The sequence below is a fragment of the Cervus canadensis genome, chromosome 1 (assembly GCF_019320065.1).
Source record: "Cervus canadensis isolate Bull #8, Minnesota chromosome 1, ASM1932006v1, whole genome shotgun sequence".
NCBI classification, from domain to species: domain Eukaryota; kingdom Metazoa; phylum Chordata; class Mammalia; order Artiodactyla; family Cervidae; genus Cervus; species Cervus canadensis.
In genome coordinates this window covers 5,076,797-5,094,071 of record NC_057386.1, presented here as the reverse complement: position 1 = coordinate 5,094,071, position 17,275 = coordinate 5,076,797, and the positions used below count along the sequence as shown (strand labels likewise).

At 50.8% G+C, this 17,275-nt stretch overlaps 2 protein-coding genes across 2 annotated transcripts in view; one reads left to right on the top strand and one right to left on the bottom strand.

Annotated features, from left to right (window-relative positions):
* The window catches only part of SLC39A11 (solute carrier family 39 member 11), a 365,940-nt gene that overhangs the window by 21,962 nt on the left and 326,703 nt on the right, over positions 1 to 17,275 (top strand). The gene's annotated exons all lie outside the window — the stretch shown is intronic.
* On the bottom strand, positions 5,062 to 11,922 carry SSTR2 (somatostatin receptor 2). The gene is made up of 2 exons (XM_043453396.1): positions 11,667 to 11,922; positions 5,062 to 6,866 (listed from the first exon to the last, which is right to left on the bottom strand). The coding sequence occupies exon 2, from the start codon at positions 6,773 to 6,775 to the stop codon at positions 5,669 to 5,671; it is 1,107 nt and encodes a 368-aa protein (XP_043309331.1). The 5' UTR covers positions 6,776 to 6,866; positions 11,667 to 11,922; the 3' UTR covers positions 5,062 to 5,668.

Genomic DNA, 17,275 nt, shown 5'->3' with positions numbered 1-17,275 from the left:
GGAAACTGTGACAGACTTTATTTTTTTGGGCTCCAAAATCACTACAGATGGTGACTGCAGGCATGAAATTAAAAGATGCTTGCTCCTTGGAAGAAAAGTTATGACCAACCTAGACAGTGTATTAAAAGGCAGAGACATTACTTTACCAACAAAGGTCTGTCTAGTCAAGGCTATGGTTTTTCCAGTAGTCATGTATGGATGTGAGAGTTGGACTATAAAGAAAGCTGAGCACTGAAGAATTGATGCTTTTGACCTGTGGTGTTGGAGAAGACTCTTGAGAGTCCCTTGGACTGCAAGGCGATCCAACTAGTCCATCCTAAAGGAAATCAGTCCTGGATGTTCATTGGAAGGACTGTTGCTGAAGCTGAAACTCCAGTGCTTGACCACCTGATGCAAAGAACTGACTCATTGGAAAAGACCCTGATGCTGGGAAAGATTGAAGGCGGGAGGAGAAAGGGATGACGGGGATGAAATGATCGGATGGCATCACTGACTCGATGGACGTGAATTTTAGTAAGCTCTGGGAGTTGGTGATGGACAGGGAGGTCTGGCGTGCTGCGGTCCATGGGGTCGCAAAGAGTCAGACACGACTGAGCGACTGAACTGAACTGATGAGCTTGAATGCTTGATCTGCCAAATAGTGTGATTTTTGTGATGATGAGTGTTTCAGAGACACTCATCAGACCCTCCCCATCACATAGGGAGCCTTTTAAAAATAAAAATATTTATCTGGCATGTGGGATCTTTGTTGCGTCATGAGGGATCTTTCCTTGCGGCATACGGACTCTCTAGTGATCCGCGGGCTCAGTGGTTGTGTCTTGGGCTTAGTTGCTCCGTGGAGTTGGGATCTTCGTTCCCCAGGCAGGGATCAAACCCGCATCCCCTGCACATTGCAAGGTGACTTCTTAACCACTGGACCACCAGGGTAGAAACAATACGTGGAATCTTTTGCTGATTCTCCTGCCATTTTTTTTTTCAACAAGGCCAAAGTTCCTTTCTGTCTTTTATTGAAACTTGATTGAATAGCCCCATCTGGGGCTGATTGAAAGTGAAAGTGAAAGTCGCTCAGTCGTGTCCGACTCTTTGCGACCCCATGGACTGTACAGTCCATGGAATTCTCCAGGCCAGAATACTGGAGTGGGTAGCCTATCCCTTCTCCAGCGGATCTTCCCGACCCAGGAATCGAGCTGGGGTCTCCTGCACTGCAGACAGATTCTTTACCAATGAGCTGTCAGGGAAGCCCTTGGCTGATTATGACATCTGTCTTGACAGCCATCCACTTGCTACTCCTGTCAGTGACCAGGCTGTGCACTTTTTCCAGCTCCCGTTTAGGGCAGCTGGAGCCAAACACCTTGATACCTAGATTTTGTCTTGGAGGAGAGGATGAATTTGTTTAAGCAGACTCCAGGTCATTGCCAACTCCGGAAGTCTCAGCAACCAGGCTACATTTTCTTCCCTGCCCACCATTTATGAGAGATAAATAAGTTTATGCAAACACAGAAGGAGGTATGATTATAAGATGAAACAGTTGACTGAGGGCCCTGGGTTCAGGTCCCTGTGCAGGTGCCAAAAGACATAAATAACCAAAGCAAAATTAAAAAAAAAAAAAAAAGATGAAATGGTCAGAAACGTTGTTACAGAAAAATGCATGCCATAAACTATTATGTATAGAATGGATAAGCAACAAGGTCCTACTGTATAGCACACAGAACCATCATCAGTATCCTGTGATAAACCGTAAGCGGAAAAGAACATGAGAAAGAATGTGTGTAACTGATCCACACTTTGCCATACAGCAGAAATTAGCACAACATTGTAAATCAACTATATTTCAATAAAATGAAATTTTTTTAAATGCATGCAGTAAAATCACACATGATCACTCAAGACCAGCTACACGTTCATCTCAGGACTGCTAAGCAGTCACAGCTCATGGAGCACGACTCCTCCTCTTTTCTTCTTCATGGTGGTGGTGGTGGTTTAGTCGCTAAGTCACGTTGGACTCTTCTGCGACCCCATGGACTGTAGCCTGCCAGACTCCTCTGTCCATGGGGTTCTCCAGGCAAGAACACTTGAATGGGTTGCCATGCCCTCCTTCAGGGCATCTTCCTGACCCAGGGATCAGATCCCCGTCTGCTGCATTGCAGGCAGGTCTCCTGCCTCGCAAGCAGATTCTTTACTGCTGAGCCACCAGCAGTAAAGAAGGGAAGCCCCTTCTTCTTCAGAAATTCAAGCAAAAGAAACACTGCATCCTTCCATCCTCCCATGTCCTTACGTCCTCCTAGACTGTTCCAAACTCTGACATGAACTTCACCAAAGTTCCAGTCCCACGTGCAGTCTCACTCAACTCTCTGTGTTACTGAAAGACGAGCCGACATCAATCAACACAGGCCTCAGTGTCCTGCCACCTCTGCTGATGCCTTTCTCATTACACCCACTTAGATTTAATCAGCTCTTTGCTACCCATGTGAATAGAAGGTTAAATAGTAGTTTGCATAACCCAAGTGCTCAGATACCCTAAAATCAAAGCAGTGCATCACTTTTTATTCTTTCCTACCATCCAGCAGATCTGTCTTCATAATTACCTGTCAAGTGAAGCCTAAGATTAAAATTTGAAGCTAAAATTGCATTAACATTTAAATGAAAATATGTGTCCCCTCCTTTGGAGAAAAAAGAACCTAAGAGCAAATCATTGTAGAAAGACATTGTTCGTAAAGTGGAGAATCCTTTCTCGTAGAGTAGAAACATGATGGCTTATTTGGGCAGAATTGTAGCATCAATGGCTTCCCAGGTGGTACAGTGGTAAAGAATCTGCCTGCCAGTGTGGGGGATGTGGGTTTGATCCCTGGGTCAGGAAGATCCCCTGGAGGAGAAAATGGCAACCTCCCTGCAGGCAGCTTTCTCTGATCGCAGAGGCCTGAGTGCTCTAAAACTTGTCTATCTGCCCTGAAATTACTTCTACCAATTCTGGGTCCCTTGGAATCACTTCTCTTAAGTAAATGTCAGCATTTATGTAAAGGCCCAGGAATATCTCATAATAATGGTAGGGGCTTCCCAGGTGGTGCTAGTGACAAAGAATCTACCTGCAATGCAGGAGACCTGGGTTCCATCCCTGGGTCTGGAAGATCCCCTGGAGGAGAAATGGAAACCCACTCCAGTATTCTTGCCCGGGGAATCCCATGGCAGAGGAGCCTGGTGGGCTACAGTCCATGGGATCGCACAGAGCTGGACTGAAGTGACTTAGCACATATAATAACGGTAAAGTTGGGTTTAAAGCATTTCATTGCGAATCTTTGCTTATTTTCATGGAAGAGGAGGCAGGGGAAGGGGAGAGAGAGGGGAAATCGCTGTCCATCAGTTGTGGCTGCTAAGATGTCCTGAACTGACCCTGCAGCTGAACTTTCTTTTAGTAGTTTTGGGGGATTTCACTGCAAGTATGTTTTTGGCCACAACATGAGGCCTGAGGCATCTGTTTTCTGATCAGGGATGGAACCCACACCCCCTGCAGTGGAAGTGTGGAGTCTTAACCACTGGGCCACCAGGGAAGTCTGTATTGCATGCGTTTTTTTGTGTGTAACAACTTTCTTTATAGTCTCATAATTGTACTTCTTTTTATTTCTGCATGGACTTATCTATCATCAATCTTAAAAAAAAACCACATTTATTTTTTATTTATTTGGCTGTTTGGAGTGGGGGGGGGTCTTAGTTTTGGCACACGGCATCTTCAGTTGCAGCACATGGGATCGTTTCCTGACCTGGGATTGAGCCCGGGCCCCCTGCAGTGGGAGCACAGAGTCCTAGCTACTGGGCCGCCAGGAAGTCCACGTCGTCAGTGCTTCTGAAGACGTTTTCTGGGCCTCAGTCAGTGCTCTGGGGGAGGAGGTGGCATGAATTACCTAGGCAGAGAGAACAAAAGCAGCATGATGACCACAGGTGGAGTTCTTAGTCATCCTGACAGCCCGTGCTTAGGGACCGGAAGAGGCAAAACATGTTGTGTTTTTAAACATGGTGAAATTGATACCTGAAACCAAACGAGTGAGGCTCTCATACAATCCCAGAGACCATGGCATCCTTGCAAACACCCGAGTGGGTATTTCTCTGTACCCCGGAAGTTGCGACCAGTCAATGAAATGGGCCTTGCCTCTCTTCCTGTTGCCCGTATACAAGCCTGTCTTCAATTTCAGGGACAGAAAAACGTCACTGATGGTGTGAAGTGCCTATGTGTGATGGTGCTTGAGGAGTAACAGCTCAGGGAGCCCGTGGATTAAAGGTCGATGTCTGCTGTGTATTTTGTGGGTGAGGAAGGTGGCACGACCACACCTGAGGGATGGGGCTGCCTCCGGCGCTCACACCGCGCCCCCTGCCCTCGGCGTGTTTATTGGCTGGCACGTGTGCTGACGCTTTTGGAACCATGCCCTCAGATCTTCCGCGTGAACTGTGATTTTACTAGCGCCCAGCTTTGTAGCAAGTTCTTAAAAAGTACCTTTGAGAGGTTGTTGAATAACATTTTCATTTTCTTTCATTGGGAAAACATGTCTGGCATTTTAAAAAAACCCCAGCTTTATGGTTTCTTATAAAGGTGTAATTTTGCTTCATTCTTATTCATTTATTTTCATGGTGAGGAGAATAAAATTGTTGCCCTCTAAGAATGATTGTCCATTTTTTGCCTTGCACGTTAGTGATTTTCACCCAACCCCACTCCCCTCCATGGCTCCCTAGGAAAAATTAAGGCAATTTAAGAAGAAAATGATGCAATCTTAGAGCAGGCCATGTCTTGATAAATACAATGATCGATGACCACAACCACTTAATGTCCTTTTGGAGAGATGAATAATCCTTTGATTATATCTAAGAGGAGGAAACACATGAATTTATGTTCTGGGTCTTAAGTACCTTCTCCCTCTCTCCACCCCACCCTTTTTTTTTTTTTTTTTTTTAAGCTTTGATTTAACTTGCCTGAAATTAATGAAGCAAAAACTTAGGGACAGAGGCCAGTTTTGTGAGGCTGGAAGCTTATACAATTTAAGAAGACCTTTTTAAGAAAAAAAATACAAAAATATCTTACTTTTACATATTTTTCTTTCTTTCATTCTTTTTTTTTTTACAAAAGCATATGACCATGTGAGCACACCACCCAAGCAAGAGAGACCCCTGAAGCTTAAACTTTATTGGCTTCATGGTAAGTCCATTTCTGCGGGTACCATATTGGAATAAACATCCCTCTATACTATGCACATTTGAACTTGCTCCTTGTCTCTTTGAACTCAGGAAACACACCTAGGTCATGGCTATACAGGGACTAGATAAGGATACGCAAGTATAAATGTAAGACCACAAGATTACGTACGGGGTTTTAAACACACAAACACGCAGAGTTTTCTGTTTTTGTTGCATTTCAGTTGTTTCTAAAGGTCTCACCCAGGCCTGATCTCCTCTTCTCCAGACTCAGAATTGTCTGCCCGCGTCTAAATGTTCCCTTTAAGGGGGGCATAATCAGTTTCATACATCACTCCTGCAAGCCAAGTCAAACCCTGTTCTCTGCATTGGACTCCTGCTGAGCAGATCCCCATTCTAGAAGTGATGGGTGGGAGGAAGCAGGGGGCTGGGGCTGGGGAGCGCACGGCCCTTTGGCAGAGCTTGGCGCCTGAGTGATGGGTTTCCAGGCAGTTCAGATGCTGGTCTGGAGGTCCCCGTTGAGGAGGGTCCGCTGGGTCTCTGTGGTCTCATTCAGCCGGGATTTGTCCTGCTTACTATCGCTTCTCTCCCCGTCGTCTGCGCCGCTCACCTTGATCAAGCAGAGGACATTCTGGAAGCTCTTCTTGAAGTTGTCGGACAAGAAGGCATAGAGGATAGGGTTGGCACAGCTGTTGGCGTAGGTGAGGACCACCACGAAGTCAAACATGCCTTTGAGGGCTGGGGTGGGACTGATGGCCACAGAGACCGAGGAGACGTTGAAGATGTAGAAGGGGAGCCAGCAGAAGATGAAGACGGCCACCACGATGGACACCATGCGGGTGACCTTCTTCTCAGACTTCTTCCTCTTGGAGGAACCCACTCGGATGCCGGAGGACTTCACCTTGATGATGATGAACAAGTAGCAGAGACAGATGATGGTCAGGGGCACCAGGAACCCCAGGATGAAGGCGTAGATGATGAACCCCGTGTACCAGGCCCCAGATTCACCCGGCCAGTTGATGGTGCAGCTGCTTCTCCCCCACTGGTTGCTCCGAAGGCCAGCGTATATCATGATCGGCAAGATGACCAGCAGAGAGACGCCCCACACAGCCACGTTGATCATCTTGGCTGTCCGGGGTCTCCTCCACTTGGCCGACTTGATGGGGTGGACCACAGCCAGGTAGCGGTCGATGCTCATGACCGTCAGGCAGAAGATGCTGGTGAACTGATTGATGCCATCCACGGTCATGACCACCCGGCAGATGGCCTTGCCGAAGGGCCAGTGGACCAGAGCCACCTGCATGGCCAGGAAGGGCAGGCCCAGCATGAAGAGTTCGTCTGCGATGGCCAGGTTGAGGATGTAGATGTTGGTGATGGTCTTCATCTTGGCATAGCGGAGGATGACGTAAATGACCAGCGTGTTGCCACACAGCCCAATGATGCAGACCACGAAGTAGATGAAGGTGAGGACGACGTTGCTGGCCAGGTCGTAGTACGGCTCTGTCTGGTTTGAAATGTTGGCTGCCCCGACGGAGCCATTGAGGTCAAACGGAGAGGTCAGCCAAGGTTGGGTCTCATTGAGTTCAGACGCCAGATCCATGGCTGCCTTCTAGTCTTAGGCTAGATCCAACCCGCCAGAGGTCTTATTCTCACCTTCATGGGTCCCAGAGGCAAAGGATCCACTGTGACATCTGCAAGGAGGAAAAGAAGATTGACTCGTCTGCCAGAGGCTACTTGAGCTCTCGCCAGCTTCCCGTGTTTCTGGTCTGGCCTCTCAGACACTCTTTTTTTTTCCCCCATTTATTTTTATTAGTTGGAGGCTAATTACTTTACAGTATTGTAGTGGTTTTTGTCATACATTGATATGAATCAGCCATGGATTTCCATGTATTCCCCATCCCGATCCCCCCTCCCACCTCCCTCTCCACCTGATTCCTCTGGGTCTTCCCAGTGCACCAGCCCCGAGCACTTGTCTCATGCATCCAGCCTGGGCTGTTTCACCCTAGATAATATACATGTTTTGATGCTGTTCTCTTGAAACATCCCACCCTCGCCTTCTCCCACAGAGTCCAAAAGTCTGTTCTGTACATCTGTGTCTCTTTTTTTGTCTTGCATATAGGGTTATCATTACCATCTTTCTAAATTCCATATATATATGTTAGTATACTGTATTGGTCTTTATCTTTCTGGCTTACTTCACCCGGTATAATGGGCTCCAGTTTCATCCATCTCATTAGAACTGATTCAAATGAATTCTTTTTAATGGCTGAGTAATATTCCATGGTGTATATGTACCACAGCTTCCTCATCCATTTGTCAGACACTCTTCAGTTGAAAAGTGTGTTGTCTTTCACACCAGTGTGAGCGCTACCAGCTCATTCGCCCCAGCATGCAGGCCACTGGAGTTGTTTTTCCAATGGCGGGGAAGGGTTTGAGTGAAGTCATCCCAGTTTGTCTTGTCATCTTTAATGACACACACATGGGAGTTGACTCTACCTGCAAGACAGCGGTTCCTATGAGGTGGGCTGATCTGAATGTAAAACTACAGAGCCTGGAGAAGCCCTGCCTCAGAAGAGTCTGACACCCGCGTTCCTGGTCTTTCCCCCTTGAGGAGATCTATGCTGACTTGACAGCTGCTTTGAAGTCTTTCTATTCTGAAAATCCCATAGTGGAAAAATCCCAGACTTTAGAGGTGAAAAAACCATGGAGACCATGTGACCCCATGCCAGGCACTCAACCACTCTCTCCTTTGTTAAAATGGGGGTAACATGATGACGAAGTGATGAAATGAAGATGAAAAGGCCTAGCACTGTGCTGGGCTCCTAACTAGAACTCTAAAAAGGTTCTCTTTTCTCCCTTTTTCATTTGTTGTTGTTCAGTCGCTCAGTCATGTCTGACTCTTTGGGGTACCATGGACTGCAGCGCGCCAGGCTTCCCTGTCCTTCACTGTCTCCCAGTTTTCAAAGTCATCCCCATTGAGTCGGTGATGCCATCTGACTATGTCATCCTCTGCCGCCCTCTTCTTTTGCCCTCAATCTTTCCCAGCATCAGGGTCTTTTCTAATGAGTTGGCCCGTTGCATCACGTGACCAAAGTACTGGCGCGTCCGCTTTAGCATCAGTCTTTCCAATGAATACCAACTTATTTCTAATTTATTGAAATCTGCCTACACAATGAACCAGTTTATAATCTTAAATGTTAAAAAGAAATATCTGGCTTGCTTTTATTTTTAAAATGTAGGCTCTAGTTGATTTTTGTTTCCTCTCTTTCTCTCTAATACCCAATGCTTGACCTCCTGGTGCCCAGGAGAATCCTTTCCCAAGTCCCCCATCAGGATGCTGGGGATCTTTTTACACCCTGGAGAATTTACCTGTGATCCTCTAATTAAGGGCAAAACCAGGATCCAGGAGGGAGGAAGGCAGGCTTTTTCACAAGAGTGAATTTGAAACACTGATTCACATCTACTGTCTCCTTGACCTTCCAAACAATCCTATGATGTGGGGATAATTATCCCCATTTTACAGATGAGGAAACTGAGACTTAGCGAGTTTAAGGAACTTGCTCCCATTCCCTTGAGCATCACTGGTGAAGTTGGAATTTGAACACAGGACACCCAAGCTTTCTCCACTTTTCACAGCATCACCGCCGCTGCTCAGTGGATTGGAAAACCAGTGACTGATAACTGGGCTTTGGTTCGCAGCAGCCGACTCTGGTCTTACCTCCATGCCGAGAAAATAATGGGGGCACTATTGGCTTGGTCTAAGATGTAGAACAATAGCGTATCACGTAATTAAATGATTTATCTATGGTCATTTAAAAAACATCCCTGGGACACTTCTTTGTCATACAGGAATGAGCCAGACACGGAGGTGACGTCTTAGGAGGGGAGACAGGAAGGGTACCAACTCTTAGGGTATGAGTTGCATGGAGATGTAAACAAGGGACTTGAGGGTGCCTTTCTCTTCTGGGAGATTCAGAGGCTTCGCATGAGGAAGCTTGAGCTGGGTCTTGAGTCCCTGAAGTGGGAAGTAAGGACGGCAGGGAAGAGGTCCCTCTGGGAAGAGGGAAGCTGGCAAAGCGGTGAAGTGCTCAGCTCATGGTGGGAGGAGTCCACCTGGAGGACGCATGTCCCCTGAGCAGGGTGCTTTCCCTGGCGCCTGAGTGAAGACTGGACATTGTTCGTTTCTGCTTGAAGAGACTGCTGATGAGTTATAGGGGAGTTAGCCAGCAACAAGTATTGCGGGGCGCTTGCCCACATTTGCCCCTGGTTCATTCTGCACTGCCTGGAGCACTGTTTATCTTTTCTGTGCTGACTTCCCCACCATAACACTGTCTGAAAAGTGGGGGTCTGGGGGTTCATGGCTGATCTTTCTGCAAAGTACTTTGGGGACCCAGGAGTCAATATCTGAGTTGGGTAAAAAGCTTAAACTGGCAGCAATTAAAAACAGAAGCTGTGAAGAAACTGTTTTTGGTGTCCTGGGATTAACACAGGCTGTTTCCAATATCATTTCTAACTGTTTTGTTATTTTAATTCTTCCAACCCAGAAGCCTATTTAAACCACCTGCATTGGGGTGGACATTTATCACTAGCATTTCCAGCACCCCATCTGTGTGACCTGCAAAGTCATGCTGTGATGTCTGGGCCAGACTGAAGACCCCGGGGCTGCAGGGGTAGTGATGATGATGCCAGCAGGGGAGGGAATGCTGACCTCCAGCCCTGACTCTGCCTTTTTGACTGGAGTCTCATGCAATGGGAAGGGATTGAATAGGGTCAGGTTTTTTTTGTTTTGTTTTTTTTCTGAGAAGCAACATTCTCCACCTTTGAGAGAGGCAGCCCCAGACAGAGGTCAGAGCTTGGTGAAGGTGGCAGACTGGGTAAGCTGGGGAGCCAGTGCGGAGTGAGAAGCCTCCTCCGAGGAAGAAATGAGTTTGAATCACAGTGAATGTTATTGCATCAACAATGAAGTCAGTTGCCTCGGCTCTCCGAGAGACTTCTGCTTCATTGGCGTCTCATCAAAAGTGGACGCCAATGCCAGGCGTCACTACCTGCTGGATTGTGATTAAATGCACCAGGAAGTTTGGTTTTCTGCTTTATTTATCCAGTCTAAGAATCATTAGATATGGGAAATGCCTGATTGTTGGTTTCCTCTGAGCTTGAGCCCAGCTCTGTTGGAGAGGAGGGTGAGAACAGTCTAGCAGCTGTCCCCAGCCTTTTTGTCACCAGGGACCGGTTCCAGGGAAGATGGTTTTTCCATGGACCCGAGGGCGAGATGATTTCAGGATGTTTCCTGGAGGTTGGGGACCCCTGATCTAGAGCATCCCCTCCCATCCCAGAGGGTCTGTGGTTCCCAGCCTAAGAACTGAGCTTTGGGAATGGGACCTCGCATCCCAGATGACCCTAAATCCTTTTCAACTTCAGTTTTCCCTTTCTCTCCAGCATCTTTTCCTCCACTCAGCCCCTACCCCACTTCGCTCGGGCCTCCTAACCCTTTCCCGGTGTCCGAAGGGTGAGCCCCACAGGTGGGGAGAGCCAACAGCCAGGTGCAGGCCACCCGGAGCTCCGGCGCTTAGGAGAAGCCGAGGCATCGCTGGCAGAAGGGGCAGAGGGAAGAGGAAGGGTCCCCACCGCCCTTCCAGTGGGCGCCCCAGGCTGGCACAGAAAATCTGCCTCTACACCATCCAACTCGCTGGCCATCAGACCCAAGGATTTCCTAAAGGATTCCCTGCTATCTCCAGAGGAGAAGGGATTAAGGATTGTCCTGCCAGCACCCTTATCTCCAAAGGCAGATCGGGGCCGGGCACCAGCGTCGGTTGGGAACCGCCGACAGCCGCCGCCGGGGGATTTGGCCGGTGCCTCCGCGGGGTGCGGGCTGCTCAGAGACTAGGTCTCTCCAAACCTGGGCAACGGGTCCTCTCCACCCGGGCGGAGCAGACGCTACAGCGCTTGGGATTCGTGTCCCCGGCTGGGCGAGGAAGAACAAGGGAGAAGCCCCTCTTTTTTTTTTCTCCTGCTCCGCTGCCTGCCACTCACGGGCTCGGATTGGGGGTAGGTGGGGGAGGGATCCGGGGGCGCGCGCCGGCAGCAGCCGCGGCGATATCCCCCTCGCTACCCTCGCTGTCCTCGCGTCGGGGTTCTGATACAGGCGGCTGGCAGAGAAGTTGTCCCCGTCGCAGCAGCTGCCACCTGGACACTCGGCTGGGAGACCCGGGCTGGATAAGGGCGCACGCCGCGCACTTCAGCCTGCAGCTGTGCGGACACGTCCGTTCCAGCACAGGCGACCCACGGCGCCCCGCTCGCGCCGGGACACCGGCTGGCGTTCATTCCCACCAAAACCACCCGCGAAAGCCCAAGGGTGGAGAGCCACGCTCCGGGACCCACACTGGGCACGCCGGGCGCGCACCTCCACGCAGCGCAGAGGCACCCAGGTGCCCAAGTGCGTTCCTCTCTCTCAGATACCCACAGACACGCACACGCACGCCCACACGCCTCACCTTTGCTTTGCTGCTGCAATCCGCCAGCTCGGCTCGCCGGCGCCCAGCGGCTGTCCGCATCCCAGCCCGGCGCCCGGGCGCGCAGCTGCCTGGCCGGCGCTCGGCGTCTAGAGCCGCCGGCTCCGCTCGCGCGTCGCGCCTCGGAGCACCCGCGTGGCCCGCAGACCCCGGGAGCCGCGCCGCGGACTGAGGCTCCGGGCGCGGGGGAGCAAGCGCGCGCGCGGGTGGCTGCGCCGCTCGGACTGGCAGTGCGGAGCGCGGGCACCTCGGCTCCGGTCCCCACGCCCCCCATGACGTCACCGCAGCTCGCTCCGCCCGCCGGGTCGGGTGGGCGAGCTGGGATGCGCTGCGGGAGAATCCCGGGGTGGCTTCGGGCAGAGGTCGCAGGCACCCGGGCTAGAGGCAGACGCGCGTGCGGGGCGCGAAGGGTCAAGCGATTTCAGCCTCCCCAAGATCGGTGGCACGGACACGCGCTGTCTTCCCTCCGCCTTCACAGAGTCAGTTCTGTCTCACCCGGCCTATTTCAGACAGTTGGAGTGGCGGCCGGGCGACCTCTGCCATGTCTGAATTCAGACAACTTTGCAAAGCAGTGGGTCATCTTCCAGGCGCAAGGCCCCCGGAAGGAGCGGGAGGAAAACAGGGCCAGGGGAATGCCCGTCTGGATGCAGTGGCCAGCGCCTCTCGGCCCAGGGCTGAGCCGGCACTTGGTTCCAAAATTCAGGTGGGAGAGCAATCAGAGGCGCAACACTGGAGCAGCTCATCCCAACTCTACCCTCTCTCCACGACTTGGAGACGCAGGGGCCCTACCGCCATCCCCTTCCTTCACCTTGACCTTGGGCACAGCCCCTCCCCCTGCCCCCTGGGAGGGAGCAAAGGGAAACAGACATGCATGAAGTAGGGGTTGTCACATGCAGGTACAGCTAGTTATTTTTTGGCCGTGATGATTCAGCTTCTGTTCCGAGTTTAATAAGTCATATTCAGTCCTGCAGCCTCTCCTTCCTCACCCTCCTCCAAGTACACACACTCACACACAGTTCCACACACTCACACATACACACACACACTCCCCATCCTGAGTACAGTTTTAGAGGATGAGAAAACGGAAAGCAAACGCCAACTACAGTTTTCTCTGTGGGCTGAGCTGGCTCTGACTGTCCAGTGCTGCTATCTGCTTTGCAATTCACCAGTGAAATTTACCGTCCAAAGACTGTTTAGCAGGTAGGGTGAGCCCCAGAGACCTGGGTAGGGGACTGGCAGGTAAGGTAGCAAATAACTGCCAATTTCTATCTGGGCCAAGCTGTGTCTTGGGATACCCACCATGAGGGTGGAAATCAAGGTTATCCTTGGATGTGTCTCTTTCTGAGATGCTGGTCATCCTGGTGCTCAGGGCCAGATGGACGGGTGGCTGACTCGTGTTCCAGCCGGTCTGGGAGTCTGCTTCTCTCTGTGTGCCGGGCACAGGGGCTGGGTGCGTAGCTTGACACAAGTGGGGTGCCCCTGCTCACCACCAGCTGGACGATGGAAGGCTGGTTATAGTACCGGGGGCAGCAGGGGTTGAACTCAAGAGAACGCCCCCCACTCGGTGGGTAGGGCGGGGGACAGGGGCCACAGCAATACCTGCTGGCACTTTCAGTTTAAAACCAGTGACCCAACTGGTTTCCAGGAAAAGGAAGATCCAGGAAACGCCTATTCCAGTCTCAAATTCCCTTCCCGGGAACCATATTATCTTTCCAAAGGTCTTAAATTATTAGTGCCAAACTCCTGCGTCATTAAAAAAAAAAATTCCGTTTTTTAACCTCTACAAGAAGCGAACCAGTGGCTGTCAATGTCCTCCCCACCAGCTCTCAGGATAACTCTAATGGGACAATGCATTCCCCCCCACCCCCCAGTTTTATAGAACTTCTACCAGCAAAGCCAGACTGCCCCTGAAGAACCAGCTAAATAACCATCTCTCTTCAGGGCAGCTTGCTGGGGTGATCGGTACGTGTGTTGGTTGCAACTTCAGAAGTTTCCCACGTGAAATTCAGAACGGAGAGCCTCCCCTGTACACAGAGGGCAAGGAGAGAAGAGGAAAGGCAGCCACTTCAGATCGGTAGGTGGCCGGTTTAAGAAGCAGAAAAGTCACTGATGAGGCTTTTCTTGGGCGCTGCAAGATGCACCCACTCACCAGAATCTTAGAAGTTTATAGAGGCCTTGCAGGAGACCTGGGTTCAATCCCTAGGTTGGGAAGATCCCCTGGAGAAGGGAATGGCAAAACCCACTCCAGTATTCTTGCCTAGAGAATCCCATGGACAGAGGAGCCTGGCGGGCTATAGTCCATAGGGTTGCAAAGAGTCAGACATGGCTAAGTGACTAACTACTTTCATTTTAGTGGGGTTCAGTCTGATGGTCTCAACAGCACACTGTTCTCAAGACTGTGTCTTTGAAATGGCTCCTAGCACGGGGAGTGTTTGCAATGGCCAAGGACAGGGGGAGGGGGCAGAAAGCCTCTGATTGCCCCAGTACAGTTCTCAGGTCACACAGTGATCACATCTTCTCCATGACCTCCTCGAACAAGTCTCTTCATCTCGGATGAGCTGATGCAGTGACATCCCCCTTCACTGGCCTTTCCTTGTGACTCCTCCTCTCCGCTGCCTCCCTATATGGCAGGTGGACTGAGTTCAGCCTGGAAAAACTACCGACAGATCCACTCACCTCAGACACGCCTGTCTCCACTGTGGGGCGGGTAAGTAGGGTCTGAACAGTCTTGTCCTTGATAGCAGAAACTGCTGTTCAGTCGCTCAGTCGTGTCTGACTCTTTGCGACTCCATGGACTGCGGCACGCCAGGCTTCCCTGTCCTTCCCTGTCCAAACAATCTCCCAGAGTTTGCTCAGACTCATGTCGATTGAACCGGTGATGCCATCCAACCATCTCATCGTCTGTCGTCCCCTTCTCCTCCCACCTTCAATCTTTCCCAGCATCAGGGCCTTTTCCAGTGAGTCAGCTCTTCTCATCAGGTGGCCAGCGAGGAGATCAAACCGGTCAGTCCTAAAGGAAGTCAGCCCTGAATATTCATTGGAAGAACTGTTGCTGATGCTAAAGCTGAAGCTCCAGTACTTTGGCCACCTAATGCAAAGGAACTGTATAATCTAGAACAGCTGTTGATTTTGTCCAGGTAATGGAGGCCTCCCTCTGCGGGCTTTGAATGCCTCGAAAGAGCTGTTTGACTCTGCTGCCACCTGCACTGGGCGGCTGCCCTCCGCTTCCGGTCCGTCTCTGAGTCCTCATGGCCGTTCTCCCGGCTTCCCCTCCACCTGCTGAGTGAAGTCTGTTCTGTCACCCGTGGGGCCGTCTCCTTCCTCTGCAGCTTGCTGAGTAACTAAGTAACCAAACCTTGAGCTAGAAAAATAGAAGGGCTGCAGATGAGATAACCTCCACCCTGGCTTGTTTGATATCTTTAAAGCAATTAAATAATCCCTTCCCCTCGTTCAGCACTTATCAGAGAGACAATAGACAGCAGGAAATTAAGAACCGGAGTGGGACCCAGGCCCAGGCCAGTGCTCAACCTTTAACACGGGGAGATGCCGCTGGGTTCACCCCCTCGGTGAGAAGTTCACAGTCTAGGAGCGCCGCCGACGTGGGTATGTAAGACCCAGGCAGGTCTTTGTGTCTCTTAGTGGCTTAATAAATTAAATGGGGGGAATCGTGACTTTGCAGTCAGTTTCGTGGAAGCGAGTTGTCTGGTTAAGCCTAGAGGAAGGCAGGAGGGTGCTGGGAGGAGGCTTGGACCCAGCCGGGAGAGGCGGATGCCCATCCAAGCATCCAGGGCGGGTCTTGCTGTATTCGTGGGAATGCCAGGGACGATGAGGCTTGCCATTTCCATAGATGGGAAGGGCAGCCCTTCTGTCGTGGAGAAGAGACAGATGTACAGGGAAGGTCACCTGCGTGTTGATCAAGTTACCTGCATTTCATGGGACACCCCTGTTTTCAGGTGTTCTGCCCTTGTTACCCACAAATCACGTGCCTTTTACCAAAAGTAAGATGTCAGCTTCTACATTTTGTCTCCGAGACTGCATCGTGAACCTGGTAGCACAAGAAACCCTTTGTGATGTCATGGGTCTTGACGGTTAGTTTGGAAAATATGGCATATGGTCACAGACCTCTTGTAAAACTCTGACCATTCGGCATCATGGGTTGAACGGTCTGTTTAGATACAGAAGGGGTTGACTTGAGACCCTTTCTTGGCGTCTCTCTTCCCCATCCCTTGACAGGTAGGACTGGATACTCATCCCTTTTTTGCTATGGAATTCCTCACCCTGGGAAACGCGATGGCCAAGCGAGTGAGCAGGCATCAAAATCTCTCTAAAAACTACCCCAAATATGTCTGGAGTTGGGATGATGGTTAGAAGACCTCCAATAAGTCTGGAAACGGAGATCACGGTTAGAAAACAATAACCATGGTTTAGGGTTCGCTTTTCTCTCCCTTCCCTCATTTGGGCAGAATTGCACATTCATAGAATCGGAGCCAGAAGGAACTGGAGACAAGCTCAGATTTGTAGTCCGTGTCCCGTCACCATGCAGGTGGAAAGAGGCCTGGCGACTAGCCCAAGGCCACCCAGCTAGAGAGTGGCAAAACTCTTCTGAATCGCAGGTTCCTGCCCCTCCCATGGGGACACGCCTCACACGGGGAGTGTGGGAAGGCCAGAGGGGTGGCTGCCAGCTGTCCCCACCGTTCAGCCCAGCGCTCTCTCCCCTCCAGACCTTCTTCCTGATAACCAGGCCCCTGCAGCTCTCATGCTGGCGGGGTCCGTTTTTCCAACCCCTCTGCGATGGAGTTGGAGAAGGCACGGCCATCCTCCCCTGGGCCCCGCCCTGCAGGGAAAGAGCAGGAGGCCGGGATGCTCGCACACCTGCCGATTCTCCTGAAGATTCCCCCCGGCTTGTCAGTAACACCCATCGGTAACGTTTATTAAGGGCCCCTTATGTGCATGGTTGGGACTGAGTGTTCCACACATCCATCATTCCATTTCGTCTTCTCAGCCTTTGAGGTCCATCTCATCATCATTATTAATATTGTTATTTTGAGAAATCTTGCCTCGAAGAAACCGATTTATCTTCTTTAAGCCCAGTGTTTTCCCCGTTTATTTTGCCACAGGGAACCCTGCCTGGGAATAATTTTTAACACTCGTTGAGTGTTTTCTGTGTCCCCGCACTGTAGTGGAAACTTTGTGTTAACTTGTGATTGTGCCGAAACCCTAGGAAGCCTGTCACCGTTCTGAGTCTCCCTGTTTGTGCAAGAAGCAACCAAGGCCCAGAGAGGTTGAATACTCTGCTCAAGGCCACACAGCAGCCTAGGCCTGAAGCACAATCCTGCAGAGCAGCTTGGTGGAGAAGGGGGTCCTTCCTTCCTCCAAGCACCCCTGGAGTCTGATTAAAGTGGAGGAGGGACGATGGATGCCTTAATTGTTTTCAGTTCTTTCCCCTCCGCTGACCCCCTAATCTCACAGTGTTGATGAGTTCTGGATGGTTTCCAAGGTCTCTGAGACCCAGACAACCGTGCGGTCTTTTCTGGGGCCCTTTCCCTCCCTCTTCCAGGCCGAGCCAGGTAATGAGCGGCCGGCGCTCTCTT

What these genes read in the sequence shown, in the direction of transcription:
- SSTR2 (XM_043453396.1), bottom strand. Translation starts at nt 6,775, where the DNA reads ATGGATCTGGCGTCTGAACTCAATGAGACCCAACCTTGGCTGACCTCT.